Consider the following 18,726-nt stretch of genomic DNA (forward strand, 5'->3'; position numbering starts at 1 on the left):
GCTCTTTTGGGATTTCCGCCTGGATTTTGCCTACCCAAATTTAAAAGCCTCCCAAATCCACATGCAGAGGTGTGAATACAAAAAGTTGGTATCATTTTGAAGAAAACCTTTTGAATCTTCATAAACACTATTGAAAGTGTTTTAAATATCTGTATATGTTGTCTGTGTTATGATAAACACCTAAAAAAATAGGCGCTTTTTGTATTTATTATTATTATTTTTTTACTCAAACTTGAAAGTGTACCTTTTAGGTTCTGAGTGGTCTAGCGTGCTGTAATTTATTTTGGTGGTTCCTGCACATGTCTGTAATCATAGAAAAAAAGAAAAATGTCTCTACCATAATCTATGCAAAAGTTATTGTATTCCAACTGATGAGAGGTGCTGTACAAGCCACAGGGATCGATCATTGTTTTCAAATTTCACAATTCTTTTGTTTGATCAAACATAATTCACTGTGTTTGGACCACATCAGACATATAAAAGGATTTCTTATGCACATCACCTCAAAAACAGAGGAGAAATGGCCCTGAAATTCACAGCATAAGGTAAGAGATGACAGCTGTCTGTGCTATCTGGGGCTGCTTATTGATCATAAATGTATTGTTTTCACTTCTGCGCCATGGAAACACAGCGATTCATTCGGCAACTGTTTGATATGTGAATATAATTCAGTAAAAAGAATGCTAGAACCTTATGAGCACCGGCAAGTGCTTTTATTTGAGCTATAACTTGTACATGTCTTATATGAACCATATGAAAATGAACCAATGTAAAATACCCAGCTCGGGTATCCAAAATACTCTGTATTTAAGTGTAAATAACTTTTGTACAGTAAAGTAAAAACCAAAGTGATGCATATGAGCATAAAATATAGATTTTACACTTTCAAACGAAACCACTTACGGGGTTCTAGTGCAATGCTAGCCCTTGAAATCTTAAAGCGAAATTCGATGATGTCACTTTAAGTCGTTAAATTAGCATGAATAGTTAGGAAAGCAATTGAATGCTTTCATTATAGATCTGTGCATTTTAGAGTGACACCTCTGTTATTTATTGTGATTTAATGAAAAATCTAAATGAGAGATTCACTTGCTGGTCTTTAATCAAAATGTTTAAATTATACAGTGAAGAAAAGGTTAATGAGATTTGATAACTTGATTTGATTTCTTTATAATAGCTAGTCATTTTAATAGGCTAAACTGTTTGCTAATTTGTTTGCAGCTTTTTCTAATGTATGCTATTCATTCTATTCTTTGTTGATAATTAAATAATATAACATTACTGATTGTTTCAACTGTTTATTTACAATGAAACAGCCCCAGATTAACATATTTGGTTTGTTTTGTTTTAGGATTTGGTGGGTTATCACTTATTTTCACATCCCAGTGTTGACAGGTTTGCTTCTGTTATGTTCACTGTTCACAAAATTATAAAGAAAATGTTAACACATTAGTTTAGGTACTAATTCACAAGTCTAAAGGGTTGCTGTCTGCCTATAATTCAGATATTGGCTGTTTATTGGTACTTATAAAGTGTGATCTTATTCCACATCCCTAATCCTACCCAATATCGAAAACCAAGTACCTTATTAACTATTAATAAGCAGCAAATTAATACTTTATTGCGCTAAACATCTTAGTTAATGATTTGTTACTAATGATGAGATCTGTAAATTTCAATTAAATATGAGCTTACAAATGTATTGCAGCATGAATTGTTCGAGTGATGTTGTTGTTTTAATTAAAAGCTTGATGTATGATCCTTGTGTTGATTTATGGTCATACAGTGCTTAGCATATAGAAGTACGCCCCTCACAAATGTATCTTTTTAAATGCATATTTTTAATAGGAAGCTATACAATAGTACACTACATTTTAGTCAGTACTGAAGCCAAATCTGGAGATTATCTAACAAAATGAAACTAGTACACACAAAATTTATATGTTAAAGAAAAATATTAAATACAAATTTAAAAAAGAGGAAAAATCAAGAGAAGCAAAACTAATTATTAAATTATATTAGACACACATCTGATGCTTGTATTTGCACAAGCTCAACAACTTCACACATTGTGTTAAATTAGGTTGTCCAGTCTCAGTGTTCAGTCCATTGTGTCCATTGTTCAGCTGTGGTAACGGAAGCAACCCCGTGACATGAGACACCGCGATATGCCAAGAGAGTGGCACCCTAGCTCTAAAAACTATCGTAAAACATGCCCTTTTTTTTCTAAACGGTTACATTAATCGAGTTTGTTTAATATATTTTCAATAGTGGGAACCATTTTACAAAATAATGTAAATTTGAACAACTGCTTCACTTCCTCTTTAAAGCCACGTAATATAAAGTGTGATCTTTTTTTACCCTATTCCCCCGCTGTGTCTTTTCCGTGTTCATCTACTCCAGAGCTGCTGGATTTATGACTCGTTTTGAAGCACATTTTGATCCTTCTTCCCCTAACCATCTCAGTCTCTTTCCTTCCCACCATGTGTGTTTGCATCGGCGTGCGTCATTCTGCATGTTGATTAGCAGGGGTCCAAATCATGGAGACGACCAATTAATCCCGGTGCTCCCAGCCTGGCTCAACACAGCCATGTAATTAAATCAATAGTGCCCCTATACAAACCCAATCACTTCTCCTCTCTGCGCCCCTCGTTTGGGCCTGTTATTTGCCTGCTGGGATCACACAAAAGGGCAGTCGGCGGAGGGGGCATGCAGTGCCAATCACTGCCAATTACAATGAGCACTTCAGCTAAAAACTAGGTAATGCTAGTGTCAGCGGAGAACTGCTGAAGCACTTTCACATGCCAGTCACAAAGCTAAAGCAATGCATGTGCTCTTTCTGAAACAACACTGGACAAAATCACACTTGAAATCCCCCTTGATTTAAGTAGTTCTTAGTCATAATATTTCATACAATTTCAACTCTATTTTTAAAGTGAAGTCAAGATTGAACTTTTGCAGTCAGCTTTATATAACATTTAAATGATTAATTCAGCTAATCATATTGATCAGTTGAATTATATTTCTATGTTTAAGGCAGCAAATGAGCCTTTCTGCTATAGATACAGCCAGATAAAACAAATGAAAACAAATAAAGGAATCAAAAATTGAATATTTTATAAGAAGGTTTAATATCATATGTATTATGATTAAAAAATTTATAATATATTTTAAATTTATTTAAATTAAATTTGTTGGTGCACCTACATTGAGCTTTTCGCCCACTGAATCAAAAGTTTTTACTGATATGATGATATATTAAAATATATAACAATATTAATAATGTTCAGGAACACACATTTTGCAACATTATTCATTATTAATTAAAATAATAATAATAATAATAATAATTTATTTAGACTAAATGATTAAAACACACACACGCACGCACGCACACGCACACACACACACACACACACACACACACACACACACACACACACACACACACACACACACACACACACACATACATATATATATATATATATATATATATATATATATATATATATATATATATATAATAACCTATTAATCATATTGTTTAATTTTAAATAATTCATACTAAATATAGTTAATATAATATAATATAATATAATATAATATAATATAATATAATATAATATAATATAATATAATATAATATAATATAATATAATGGTTGTAATAATGCTAATGTTACGATCACCAGCGATCTAGCGGCACACTACCTTAACAAACTACAACTCCCAGAATGCACCCTGCAGACACAGGTTCCTGATTCCCACCAATTACACCCACACACAGCGGGTAACGCACCATGGACTGATATCCTGGACTATTTACACACCACACGTGCACACACACAATGCTGAGTCTTGTTAACCTGTAACATCATAAAGCATTTTTCTTTGGCCTAATCTTCTCTGTACCTGTTTTTGTTCATGCTGTTTGCAGTGATCTCTTTGCTTCTGACTCCAACTACTCTTCTAGATTGCCCTGTTTGTACCCGTTTAGATGATGACTGATTGACCAATGCCTGACTGGTTATTCTTGTAAATAGAGATGCTGCGTTTGGATTCCCAACTCCATTACCAGAACCTGATGTGACAGCTAACACATAAGTAATGACATAAATAAAACAGAAAAATATAATTTCATATAAAATAATTTTTATATACCAAATTAACATTACATGTATTGTAGTGAATGTGTTAAAATATAATAAAACAATGTTTGAATTTTTCAAATTTAATTATTTACTAAAAGAACGTTGTGATCAATGAGTCATGACAATGTATTTTGCTTTATTTTGACATTAATTTGATTCAACAGTTAAAGCAAATGTTTTTTTCATCAACTATAATACATTTGCCTCCAAATGACATTCTATCATATTCTAAATATTAATATGACATGATTAAATATTTATTAAATATATTATAAAATCTATAAAAAAGCATTGCTCTAAAATTAGGAGTAAGTGAACGATACAAACTAACTCTGCCTTCATAATTCATATCTGAGCACTCAGATCACACCAGCAAATCATAAATTATGAATTGCAAGGAGGACTATGAAAGTAAAATTGGCAAGCATGTTCTTGGTTTTACCAAGTTTTTAAAAAGTGAACGGCACTACAACAAGCATAGCTATAAGCAGACACAACTCAATCTTCATGCCATCCTTGTGTGTTTACTGCTGACAGATTACAGCTACTCTCTGTCTGTACGTCTTACAGAAACACTGTGGCGTCGAGTTGTCTCTACTTGTCACTTTTCACTTCTCCGGCAATTCCAAATCAACAGAAAACAGAAGCTTAGACAGACTCCCTGCACTCAGCACTTTCACAAATATTCTATACCAATTTTTGAGAAAATTACAAAAGGAATGTTCAAATATTAGCTTATTTAAACAACATTTACTTATTTTTTTAAGCCAACGTTATTAGTGACAGTATTTTAGAATACGTTTATTAAACTATATTTACAACACAGTGTATGCGTTATATCCAGTTTAGTTAAGAACATAAATATGTGACGAATTACATAACATAAAGCATTAATACAGAGAGAAGAATGAACTGACAAAAAAAGCTGACTGTCGAAATTACTAAACAGACCTTATAAACACACTCGAGGTGTCATTTGTGCATAATTTTATGTTGCTCTTTTTGAAAAAAAAAACATTAACAGAATTGGGGTAGTAGTTGGCTCCTTATTCTGTTTGCAGAAAGTCCAATTTAAGTGAACACCTGATCTGTTTTGAGTTTGGACAATGGACACTACATCTGCTTGTGTGTATAAGAGGTAAAGTTTTCTTTGTTTGGCTTTCATATAATTTCTCATTGCGGTGGTGCTATTGTAAACTCGCTTTAACCTGACAATGTTTAATAAAATAATCACTGTGACTTCACTGTGCCAAACAAATAAAATAATAAAAAGATAGTAAATAAACAATAAATAACAATAAATAAATAAAAAGAAGGTTTTAACTGCACACTTTACAGCGCCACCTGATGCATAAGTTGGTAGTGTTTTGTATTTGGTTATGGTATGTATTTGTTTTATTTGTGGGGCATAAGAGTAACTAAGAAAAATAAAAAATTTATTTCTTGGACATAAAAGTAACGTAGCAAAATTAAAATGTCATTTTATCAGACATAAAAGTGACACAACAAAATGTAAATTGTATTTATTGGATATAAAGGTGATGTAGCAAAATGTAAATTTTCTTTGTCAGATATAAAAGTGACATAGCAAAATTAAAATGTAGTTTTATTGGGCAAAAGTAACGTAGCAAAATAAGATTTGTATTTATTGGCTAAAAATTTACCTCGCAAAACTAAAATGTCAATATATTGGACAAAGGTGACAGCAAAATATATATTTTATTTATTGGACATAAAAATTATGTAAAAAAAATCAAATCTAGTTTTATTACACATAAAAGTGTCATAGAAAAATATAAATTGTATTTATCAGACATAAAAGTGATGTACAAAATTTAAATTGTATTTATCAGACATAAAAGTGATGTAGAAATATTAAAATGTCATTTTATCAGACCTAAAAGTAATGTAGCAAATTTAGAATTGTATTTATTGGCTAAAAATGTGACGTAGCAAAATTAAAATGTAATTTTATTAGACATATGTGACAAAGAAAAATATAAATTGTAATTATCAGACATAAAAGTCATGTAGGAAAATAAAATGACATTATATCGGACAAAAGTGATGTAGCAAAATATACAGTTTAGTTATTGGACATAAAAGTATAGTATAGAATATTTTAGTTTTAAGGTTTTTATATTTTATATGATTGCAGAACAAATATTTAGGCATTTGTGCAAAGCCTGAGTTTATCAAACTGACAGAAACAGGAGGAATGGGGCACATTTTCCTACCGTACAGCTGCCAGACGCGGACCTTGTCTTCGTATGCGAGGTTGTACTTGAGTGGGTCACCCACTGGACCCTGGTAATAAGGGCGCATGATGGACTCAATGGCAGAGGTGTGTGCGAGCCCAATGGCATGGCCAAACTCATGCACCGCCACTGCAAACAGGTCCATCCCATGAGAATCTGATGAGAAGAGCAGACTTTGCTTAGTAATGACAAAAAATGGAAAGATTTAGGGGGGGTTAAAATAAAACAAAACAAAACAAAACAAAACAAAACAAAACAAAACAAAACAAAACAAAACAAAACAAAACAAAACAAAACAAAACAAAACAAAACAAAATAAAATAAAATAAGATAAAATAAAATAAGTTCTGACATCATTACATTTATTAAATTGATTATATATATCATTTTACAGACATTTTACAATTTTCTTCAGGTTCATGCATTTTACAGTACTCCACACTGTGCCAATTTAACAGTGCATATTTAATACATAGTGCCAATTTAATAAAGTCATAGTTTTCTGATAATAATTTATACATGGACATATATTTTATTCAGAATTTCATACATTATAAATATATGCATAAACCCATGTGGTTAATAGTATATTCAGGAGGATAAATCCAAGTAAGTAAGCAAGCAATAAATAAATAAAAGAAATAAACAGAATTATACCATAATTATAATTATAAGGTAAATAAGAAAATTATTATTTTAAAAAGTGTATTGGTGGCCATTTTTTATATTTATCTCCAGGTTTGTGCATTTAACAGTTTTCTACATATATGAAAAAGACCAATTTAATAAATAATGTTTTCTTTCTATGTTAAATAATAAATTATTCATAGAAATATATTTTATTCATTTTTTATACATTATAAATACATGTATGTATGTAAATCCATGTGTTTAACAGTCTACTCAGAAATAATACAATTAAAATACACATGCGATAAAAACAAATATTATTTTTTTAGATTATAAATTATACATAACATATATATTTTATTCATAATTCTATACATTATAAATCAATGTATAAACCCTTGTGGTAAACTGTATGCTCAAAAATAGTCCAATATATATATATTTATATATATACTATAAACCCATGAACTTGCAAGTAATCATAATCATTACATTATAAATATACATATATAATCCCATGTGATTAACAAATCAGATGATTCTTTAGGATTTTTGAAATGGCAAATATGAGCACAGATTCAAACATTATTGAGAAATACATAATGTGTAGAACTTTATTAATCTGCACTCCATGTAATGTAGGAGAAAGAATTGAAACCGAACACAGATCTCTTTTGTGATATTTCTGTCCTATTGAACACCGAATACCTTGTTCCACAAGTATGAAGACATCCAAAGCAATTACGTCCTGGAAATCACAGTGATTAAATTGGGAATAGTTCAGGATGTCCACCCACATTGTCATTTTCAACACAATGAGCTGATGATTGACAGGGAGAACCGCGCCATTAAACGCTACTCACCTTTTTCATTATCTCGCTTTAGTACACAGATGCAGCCAGCCATAAAAACATTCACACTTTTCTGTTAAATGGCCCCTAGAGATGGCAACAACAAAAAAATACAACCGGAGCCAGGAATATGTCATCGGATTTTGTTGGAATTGAGAAAGAGAGACAAATAGACAGGGGGAGATCTATAGATAGACAGGGAATGAGAGAAAGGTGAGCTTACAAACCGTGAAAATGCCAAAATGTGTCACAGTTGCCTTACGCCGTGGGACTGTATAAGCAGAACACAGATAGTCAAGCTCCTCTGAGAGAAAAATAAGGAGTAAATTATGTTTATTTAAACTGGGGAGTGCAAAATTAACAGCATTAAAGTACGGAGTGCCACAAGGATCTGTCTTAGCCCCCCTGCTGTTTTCAATTTAAATGCTGCCCCTTGGTAATAGCTATATATTTCATCATCTCCATGTGAAATTTCTAAATTATCCAAGTTAATAGAGTGTGTTACAGTCATAAAAGAGTTGATGACCGGTATTTTTCTTTATTTTAAATTACATTTATAAGATATTATGGTAATACTTAACAATAACAGCACATGAATAATGATGTATTATAAAGTAAACTTGCTTTATTATGAATTAATGATGAGTTAAGGTATGCTCTAATCATGAATTAACTTTAACTACAACATGGGTCACACACTGAAAACACTAATAAGTTGACTAAACTAAATTGATTGAGTAAACTCGTTGCCTTAATTTAATTGAGTAATGGAGTCTCCTAAAACTTGAATATTTAAGTAACAATGTATGTATAGTCTACAAAACCGGCAAGTTAAATAAACTTAAATATGCAAGTTTTGGGAGACTCCATTACTTAATTAAATTGAGGCAATGAGTTTACTCAATTATTAAGTTCAGTCAACTTATTAGGGTTTTCAGTGTGTGTAATAATATACTATGAAAAAATGTTTAAATACATTTTAAACAAAAAATAAGTTGCCATTTATATTAAATTCATTCATTCATTCATTTTCTTGTCGGCTTAGTCCCTTTATTAATCCGGGGTCGCCACAGCGGAATGAACCGTCAACTTATCCCGCAAGTTTTTACGCAGTGGATGCCCTTCCAGCCGCAACCCATCTCTGGGAAACATCCACACACACATTCACACACACACTCGTACACTACGGAAAAATTAGCCTATCCGAATCACCTGTACCGAATGTCTTTACTGTGGGGGAAACCGGAGCACCCGGAGGAAACCCACGTGAAGGCAGGGAAAACATGCAAACTCCACACAGAGACGCCAACTGAGTCGAGGGTTCGAACCAGCGACCCAACGACCTACTACCGAGCACTACCTACTGCGCCACTGCCTCGCCATTTATTCAAATTATGATGAATAATTATACCTGAAGCCATTTGTTTTCTGATTTAAAAAAGACCAAGCACTTAAGGTTGCACATATTAAAATTTTACAGTCAAGACTACATTTGTAAAAATTACCTATTTTTTTAAAGGATTAATTATGATTTAGAGCTCACTACACTTGAAATCTTAAGTTTATGCAGTTCATGGTACATAAGTTAAATTAACTCATATTTTTTAGTAGTAGGACCAAAATGCTAAATTTTAAGTTATGTTTAGTCAACTTTACTTAATTGTTTATGTAAAGACAACATAAGGATTTACAGTGAAGAGATCATAAGTAATAGCTACCTTAATTACTTGTTAGGACATGTTGTTAATTAATTTATTAATTAATTAACATTGAAGTGTAAGCTAAATGTAACCAACATGAACACATGAGCTGTTAATAATTATGTCATGACTTTACTTGGAGGGGCACATCATCATTAACCTATTTTAACTACTCATGAACTCCTGTGTTTAAACTGCATAATGAGTTCATAAGTTGTTAAAATTGGTTAATGATGATGTGCCCTCCAAGTAAAGTCATGGTACAGTAACATATCATGAGTTAATGATGGTTAATTTAAGCAAAACTAACGTGATAATAATACATTAATTAATACAATAATAACAAACAATCAAGTACTAACAAGTATTCAGATGTGACTCATGTTGTAATTAAAGATGATTATTTTATGATTCACTGATTATTCTAACTCATTAATTCATAACAAAACAATGTTTATCTTACATATTAACACATCATTATTCATGTACTGTTTTTGTAAAATGTTACAGATATTACTTTTTGAACTGAAAACATGTAGATAAAAGCTTTCGGGATATCATTTGTATCTAGTTGAATGTACTGCTGCTTTATCCTTTATAGTCAAAGACCTGGGTGATTTATCTGACAGCAACTTGACTCCTGAAAATCATATTTCATGCTACAAAAACAGCCACCTTCCACTTCAGAAACATTTCCAAGCAACAGAACATGTTGTGGGTTTCTGATGCTGAATAGCTCAGTTCATGCATTCATGACCTTACGACTCAATTATTGTAATGCTCTATTAGCCGGTTGTTCAGCATCTTCAATAAACAAGTTATAGTTCGTCCAGAACGCAGCTGAAGAGTTGCTGCCAGGTCAGGGAGATATGATCGTATCACCTCAATTTAATCTTCTCTACACTGACTACCTATAATGTTCCCTATTGATGCTAAAATACCAATACTTATATACAAAGGCTTAAATGGCTTCTGTGAACTTAATCTTTTATCACTATAATCTGGAAAAGACACACAGTCCAAATGAAAATAAAGACATATTTCTTTTTAAACAGTCACATGACGTATTTCTAGACTCCACACTACAGCCATTTCAAAGCAAAAACAGTTTATCTTTGATTGAAATGTTAGGAACAGCAGCCACATTTTCTGCTTCTACCTTGAGATACCCACCCTGGGGTAAGTGGAGAACATGCCAGCTGCAGTTTTGGATCCAAATTTTTGGGATGTTGATATTGTTTGAATACCATTATACCTGCAGTATTACCTGACAGTATTATCACAGAATTTCTGCAATATGGACATTACTTTGACATGGTGACTACTAGGGCCTTATCATACACTCAATAAAGTGCAAGATGCGTTTGGCACGATTTGTTGCTATTTTTAGACCAGCGCAACTGTGATTTTCATGTTTTGCGCCACATTGTTTAAATAGCAAATCCATTTGCACTACTTAGTGGACTCATGGGTGTCCCAGTCTGAAAAGGAAGTGTGTTTAGATGCATTGTTGGCACGTTGCTATTTTGAGGAACTGAAATAGACTGCGCTACTGACCAATTAACAGCTGGTCTAAAGTCCAGCGCAGAGCAGTTAATTATGCACCTAAGCAGGTCCACACACTTACACATAGCTTAACACACACAGGATGTACAGCGATACACAAATATCTTTACATATGAAGATAATTATAGAATTAAAATGCTACTAAATTGTATATTTTCTACATAAATATAAAAACCACTGCCTCCATGCCTTCTTAATCTCAGGGGGCTTTTTTCAGTTTATTCATGACAATTTGCAATTGTGTAGTGTCATAATTCATTCATTCATTCATTTTCTTTTCAGCTTAGTCCCTATATTAATTTGGGGTCGCCACAGCGTAATGAACCGCCAACTTATCCAGCATGTTTTTATGCAGCGGATGCCCTTCCAGCCACAACCCATCTTTGGGAAACATCCACACACACAATCATTCACACTCATACTTTATGGACAAATTAGCCTACCCAATTCACCAGTACCACATGTTTTTGGACTGTGAAGGAAACCAGAGCACCCGGAGGAAAGCCACGCGAGCGCAGGGAGAACATGCAAACTCCACACAGAAACGCCAACTATCCCAGCCAAGGCTTGAACCAGCATTTCTTGCTGTGAAGCGACAGCACTACCTACTGCACCACTACGTCGCCGTAATGTCATTATTAGCAGTATTATTTATTAAATGCATATTTATTTTTATTTTATTAAAACAAGTTTAGATTTGTCCACCTGTTGGGTTTTTGGAGATGTATGCATCACGTTATGGGACATGAGAATAGGATGTGTGTTTGGATAAAACTCTTCTCCACACTTCATTATTATTGTTCATTTATTTGTTTGCTGGAAATTAGAATTGAATTTAGAAATAGTTTTAAAACAAATCTTTGCACTTAACAAACGAAATTGAATATGTAGGCTAATCGACATCTTCAGCGGAGTGTGTACAACACCGTTTCCTTACTCCACGAAAGTAAAGGAGTAAAGAGTAAAAGTAAAGTAAAGGGAAAGCAAAGAGGCTGAATAGAGGAGGCTCGTTCACAGATGGTCTGTTTAACTGTTTTCTCGATAGTGAAGCGTTCAATTTTTCCACGTACAAAGTCCGCCATTTAAATGGCGAATGCGACTCTTAAAGGGAATGGGAGATAAGATTCTGATTGGTTTAATGCACAATGTTATGCTCAAAACACACCCATAACTCATTTAGAGAATAAGCACAACCCTGTTAGACCATGCACTTGGGCGCAGAGCGTATTTTTCCATCATTACAATACCAAAAGGGGATTCGGACACACCCTTAATGCTTTTGTGCCATGTGCTTTAGACTTTACCCTTAGATCGTTAAAATAGAGCCCATAATAACCACTTTATTTGTCAGGTAGAATCAGCTTTTTTTCCTGTGTATGGCTGCTTTGAAGTGATGTGTATCATGAAAAGCACTATACACATGAATGTGAATTGAAAAATGTATTATCTAACTTTTAGAATTTGCATGTTCATCCTTGTAATACTGAATTTGACACAATCTAAACTGTATAAAGCTCAATAGGAATAAAAGTGACATGACATGGTTTGACCATTCTGTCATCATTTATTCATTAATACTGTTTTATGACTTCTTTTCTTTTGTGCATCTCAAATGGAGAAATATTTTTCACACTGTACTTTATTTAAATGACAAGGCTTGATTCTGATTGGTTGAAGCTGTTATTTCCAGTAAGTGCATGTCTGTGAAGTTCAGTAGTTCCAGGTCTGCTTTATAGTTTCATATCACTTCTCCCAATTATTTAACTTTTTTTCAAAGGTCTTTACAACCTGAAAGCAAAAGAACTAAAACCCACAAAGAACAAAGAAAAAATGACAAAAAGAAAATGACAAACAATTTCCATGTTTTCCTACTAAAATACCTTTCATTATCTATGAAAAACACACTTTCTTTTTCATGGACTCTAATTCTCTCTGCACACACACTGGCTTTAATATAATATAATATAATATAATATAATATAATATAATATAATATAATATAATATAATATAATATAATATAATATAATATAATATAATATAATATAATATAATATAATATAATATAATATAATATAATAATACATTTTAATACATTGTAATAAATTGTAATATAATATATTATATTATAATATAATATAATATAATATAATATAATATAATATAATATAATATTATATTATATTATATAATAATACATTTTAATACATTGTAATAAATTGTAATATAATATAATATAATATAATATAATATAATATAATATAATATAATATAATATAATATAATATAATATAATATAATATAATATAATATAATATAATCAAAGTCATTAATACAGTATATTAGAACACAATGAAATATAATAATGCTTCCATATTTTTTACTGTATATTAACAAGACATTGGCTGAGAAATAAACAATAAAGCACATCACTTTACAATATATGTATGCAAATATTTGGTAGAAAGTTATTCATTGGTCATAGAACATGTGAGGCAGAATAGTAAGTAATGCAAATGCAATTTTAGATGTGCTGTCCCTTTAAGCCAACACACTCTCGTGACTGGTGAGCTCTACAGTACTTGGTGCATGGTTATCATCCACTGTATCTAATTGCTAGAGGCTGATTAGTTTAGCACAAGCTAGCGATTCATCCAGATGAACTCTGGGTCCAAAGGAGGAGATGCAGAGGATGACAGATGGATATGAAGCAATGTGATTAAGACCTTGCACACTGGAAACATCTGCTACACGGCAGCTCAAAGCAGCGAGCCGAAGGTGTCTCTCACAGATGACTCAAAGAAATGAGTCTAAACTATTTCAAAAGCCAGATTTAGCCTTTTTTTTGTTAACAGTTTGGCCCTGGATTGCAAAGGCTTGTTTGGTGAAGGTTACGGTATTAAAGTACCTTCTGTTCAGTAAACAAATACATGTGTTTTGGATTATCAGATCAGAATGGCTTCAGTGGATTAGTTCAACTGAAGATAAAAATCTGTCATCAATTATTCACCCTCAGGCCCTCCAAAACCTGCATGCGCTTCTGCCTTTTTTAGAGAATAGTGTTTTTGTCATTTCACACAAGTACAATGAATTATGGTGGTATCCAAGCTTAAAAAAAGATGGAAAAGGACAGTAAAAGTACTACCAAATAACCCATATGAATATTTCAAAACTCTCAAAAAGGGAGGTAACAATGAATGGGTCATTGGAAACGTGTGCACAGGACTACATTGTTGAGAACCAAAAAATATGTACCCTGAACTATCTTTGGTTGCAGTTTTTGTTTCGACAATTTCACTAGAGGGTGCCATTTATATTTTTGATAATCTCAAATTTTCTCATACATATATATGTTGTATACATTTCTGCAAATATTACCGTCCTTCTTGTGCGAGTCCAAGAGAAAAGCCAGTCGGCTTGTTGTCGTGCATAATAGATCAGCTTGATATTGACTGACCCACCCACTCAAATATGATGATTAAATTTATTTAAGATACAGTACCAAACAATATGCAATGCAGTTGGAGTATAAGTTTATATGAATTCATCTGAGGGAAACTAACTCTCTTAAACTTTTAATTAGTATTTTACTAGGCCCGGGACACACCAAGTCGACACCAAACAACTTGCGCAGACAAAAACCAACTGTATTGTTGGCTACATGATGAGAGACGATGTGTGAAACACAACGAATTGACTAGTCGATGCTCATTGGCTGACTGTTGGCTTGGTGTATTATGGCCCTTAAAAGATACACATACCATATTTACCAACCGAATTTGATTCTCATTCAGCTCTTCTACTGTTTTATGTAGGAGGCCAACAGATGCACGAAACTGAAGGCAGATTATTCTGTTTTTGTTTTAAATTTTGCAGTCTATTTGAGATAAATAACAAAACCTGCTAGTGCTGCAAGTAAGAGAAATCTTTGTTTGTATTAAAATGAATTGCCTCTAATTTAAAAATGGAAATAGCCCAGATCAGGTCTTACTGTGTTTATACATAGAGATTTCTTTTATTTGAGTTTGGGTTTGATTTCAAATATCAATTTAGTTTTATTTTATTTCAATTTCACAAAGAAACATGCAGCAATATTGCTTAATAAAAGAACGACACCTTTTTATTTGCTGTAGTTTATAATGTCATTAATCTCATTTAATTAAAAAAAACTGAAACAAAACATGAATCGTGATTCAAATCGTGAGTTGAATGAAACGTTATCAGAGTTAAATCCTAAAACATTATATATGACTTTGTATCATACAATGAGAAATATTGAAATCCTTATTGAACTAAATTATGAACTCTTAACAATAAGAGTTAAGAACAATATCTTAAACTCACTTTTTAAACTTCCTTTAAATGAATTTAATGATGCAGTTTACAAAACAGACCTGGTAAATGTTTTATTTAATCAGGCCATTAATCAACTATTTTTTTTTTTTTTTTTTACATATATTTTTAAAGAATTTGTTTATGCAGGTCACAAAAGTATCACCATTTACTCACCATTCACTTGTTTCAAACCGTTATGAAACATTAATTAACTAAAATTTATTTTAAAGAAAGCTGGAAACCTATTACCCCTGACTTTCATATTAGGAAAAAACAAATTATATGGAGGTCAATGGTAACAGGTTTTCTTTTATGTTCAAAAGAAAGAAACTCATAGACGTTTAGAACAAGCAAATGGTGAGTAAAGAGAACTACATTTTTATTTTTGTGTGATCTATCTTTCACTTTTTATTGCATTAGGTTAATTCAGTTCAGAAAACACACTGACTGATTCACTAATGTGCCTATATGGTTTCAGAAGACTTTCAATACGGCAGAACATTGGAAACCTTTTCTATTTATTGCGACTGCATGTCAAATAATTGCCAGTACAATTAATCAAATATTCTTCTTTTGTGAAAGCTTTGAATAGGTTTTGAAGGACATGAAAGTGCATAAATAATGTCAGGTGTTTTTATTCTCAGATGAACTAACTCTTTAAAGTCAGCGAAGCACAGGCAGAAAGTTGTAGATTACTTAAAATAACCTTGCTTGTGAAGGTAAAGAGTGCACTTTCTCTCTCTCTCTCTAGCAGAATAAATCAACAATAGTCACTGCTAATGACTGGTGGCTAGGTAAAATGGACGATAATGGACTAGGGTCTTCTGCCTCATTTTGTCATCCACACACACACAAAAATCATGGACTCACACAGACTTTAAAAACAATAGTGCATCACCGGCTTGGGCCAAAATGCAAAAAGTTGATCAAAAAAGCACCTGCTTAATGAGCCTTTTGTTTTGGCTATAACAATCAGTCTGCATTAGTAAGCGGTGAATGAAGGCATAATTAATAAAAGCAATCTGCCCGCTGTCATAACAGAGACGCTCCTGTGATTCTAGTATGAACATGGGACGGCCCCTGCTGCTGTGTAACATCTAGGAGGATAACCCAAATCTCAAACAGCATTTCAGATTCTGTCTAGTCTCCATTAAGAGTTAATTACACGCTACACACAGCAGAACTTCCTCTTTCCTGTTTCATTCCACTGTTCGCTCAAAGAGAGAGCTCTTGTTCTGTCAGAAACAATATGGTTACAGTTCTCCAGACTGCGCTGGAGGGAGAGAGAAACAGAAAAGGGACGTGCGTTTGTTCACTCGCTTTTTGTTTTAATTAGCTGAGCTTTAAAGGCTTAGTTGGCTAAAATACGAACATTCTGTCATCATTGACTCACTCTTATGCTAATGCACAGCTATGAGACCTTTGTTCATCTTCAGAACACAAATTATTGTATTTTTAATCAAATTTCTGTACCTCAATTGAAAGGCTGTTTACTCTAGATGTGGTTTAATTCAAGTCTTTAGAGACATGATCTCTTTAATTAATAAAAGTATTTAATTGAGCCTTTTGTTTACATTTAAAGGGCCATGAAACTCCCCTCTTTTGGTTCAAGTCTACCTCAGAATTTTTTCCAAAAATGCTTTATAATGGGACTTGGAGCGCTGAGAGCAGAGGGCAACCCAAACCGTGAGGAGACGCATGATTTGATAGTTTACAAAGTTAAAATGCAAAGAAGTAAATAGTAATTTAATACCATGCTACATATGTTATTCATAATTTCATATACACATAACCACAATTTGTTATCATTATAAAGATAATTGTGTTTATAAAAACCCTATAAATAAGGTGGATAGCAGTGCAGCAGGTCTGCAGGTAATATGGAGGATTTTAAAAATATGGCAAACACATCAGCACGGATATGCGATGTGTCTGAATGGTAACAAACTTAACTGAAAAAAGACAAAGACTGCCATTCTCTAATTCTAGTAAAGCTCTCTTGACAAAAATGCTTGCTGCAAACCAACAGCTTTGCTGTATTGGCCCTGACAGAATCGCGTGGAAAAACATGCAACAAACCCATATGGATCATGGCAAAAAACACATATAACCCTTGCCGTGCACCGACTCGGTCTTACCCAGTCAGTGGGCCTTACAGCTTAGCAGGTCTGCATTATCTACGGAAAGCATGTGCTCTCATGAATAATTAAGAAGAAGGGTGTTCTCATGGGATAAAAAAACTCCACTATGAATAATAATGAGAAACTGATGCGTCATTACTCCACTAACAGATGCGTACTACGTCACAGATTTTGATCCCACCCCAAAATGACTTTAAACCCGATAAAATTAGCTGACAAAAGCTCAAAATTACTTGTTACTGAAAAAAGCATTAGTAACGCTGTTTATTTATAGAGCCATTACTGGTTGTCACGCATAAAGCAAGCATGATTGAGCTTCTGTCAAGTAATACAAATTTGACCAACGTTGATCATTTTAAAGTTTTTCAATTAAACTGAACAGGATTTGGCGTTCAGTGAAAGGACAGAGATATTACATAGTCAATTTAATCTTGTTTTCTAAATCAACAAACTGTTATAGGTTTGTAATGACAAAGATGAACTAACCCTTTAAAGACTGTAATTAAAACAATTTATTTGTTTATTTTAATGTGAACGTATGAAAGTCTATCTATATTCTGCAATTCTGTAATTTAATTTAGGTGTTGAATTACTGTTGGTTTTTTTAACAAGTAGCACTTTATTTTAACTAAAAAAACTGAAATGACAGTGTAATTTTTTTTTTCTTCTGCAGTCTACAGATGTACATGGAAGTTCCGTCCGCCATCTATCGGGATCATATCAATTATTTACACTCCTTAGCGGCACCCTGCTGTAAACTACTAAACTCAGTTTCTTCCTCAGCAACAAAACATTCAGTTCTTTACTTTAGCATTACTCCATGTTTCGTCACTTTTGTAGGGCTGAATATTTTCTTCAAGAATGGACAAAGTGATGCTAAGGAGTTTGCCCGTGGGAGGATTGAACAGAGTAAGAATTCTTACGCAATTTTTTCATCTATCCAAAGATTTAGTCAAGCTATCAATGCATAAAAATTCATACGTGTAACCAAATAAATAGCCTTCACACTGTTTGTCTGCTAGTCTGCAATTTAAAACATTTAGCTTTTTTTGCAGCTTTGTGCATGTCCATAATCCTTTTAAAACTTCTTAAG

General features: G+C 32.7%; 1 protein-coding gene across 2 annotated transcripts in view; it reads right to left on the minus strand.

Annotated features, from left to right (window-relative positions):
* The window catches only part of mmp17a (matrix metallopeptidase 17a), a 227,214-nt gene that overhangs the window by 25,033 nt on the left and 183,455 nt on the right, over positions 1-18,726 (minus strand). For both annotated transcript variants that reach the window (XM_073935110.1, XM_693509.11), the window contains one exon: positions 6,391-6,567. In XM_073935110.1, coding sequence (XP_073791211.1) covers positions 6,391-6,567 — 177 coding nt within the window. The remainder of the gene's footprint in view (positions 1-6,390; positions 6,568-18,726) is intronic.

The sequence above is a fragment of the Danio rerio genome, chromosome 21, assembly GCF_049306965.1.
Source record: "Danio rerio strain Tuebingen ecotype United States chromosome 21, GRCz12tu, whole genome shotgun sequence".
In the NCBI taxonomy this organism is placed as follows: Eukaryota; Metazoa; Chordata; class Actinopteri; order Cypriniformes; family Danionidae; genus Danio; species Danio rerio.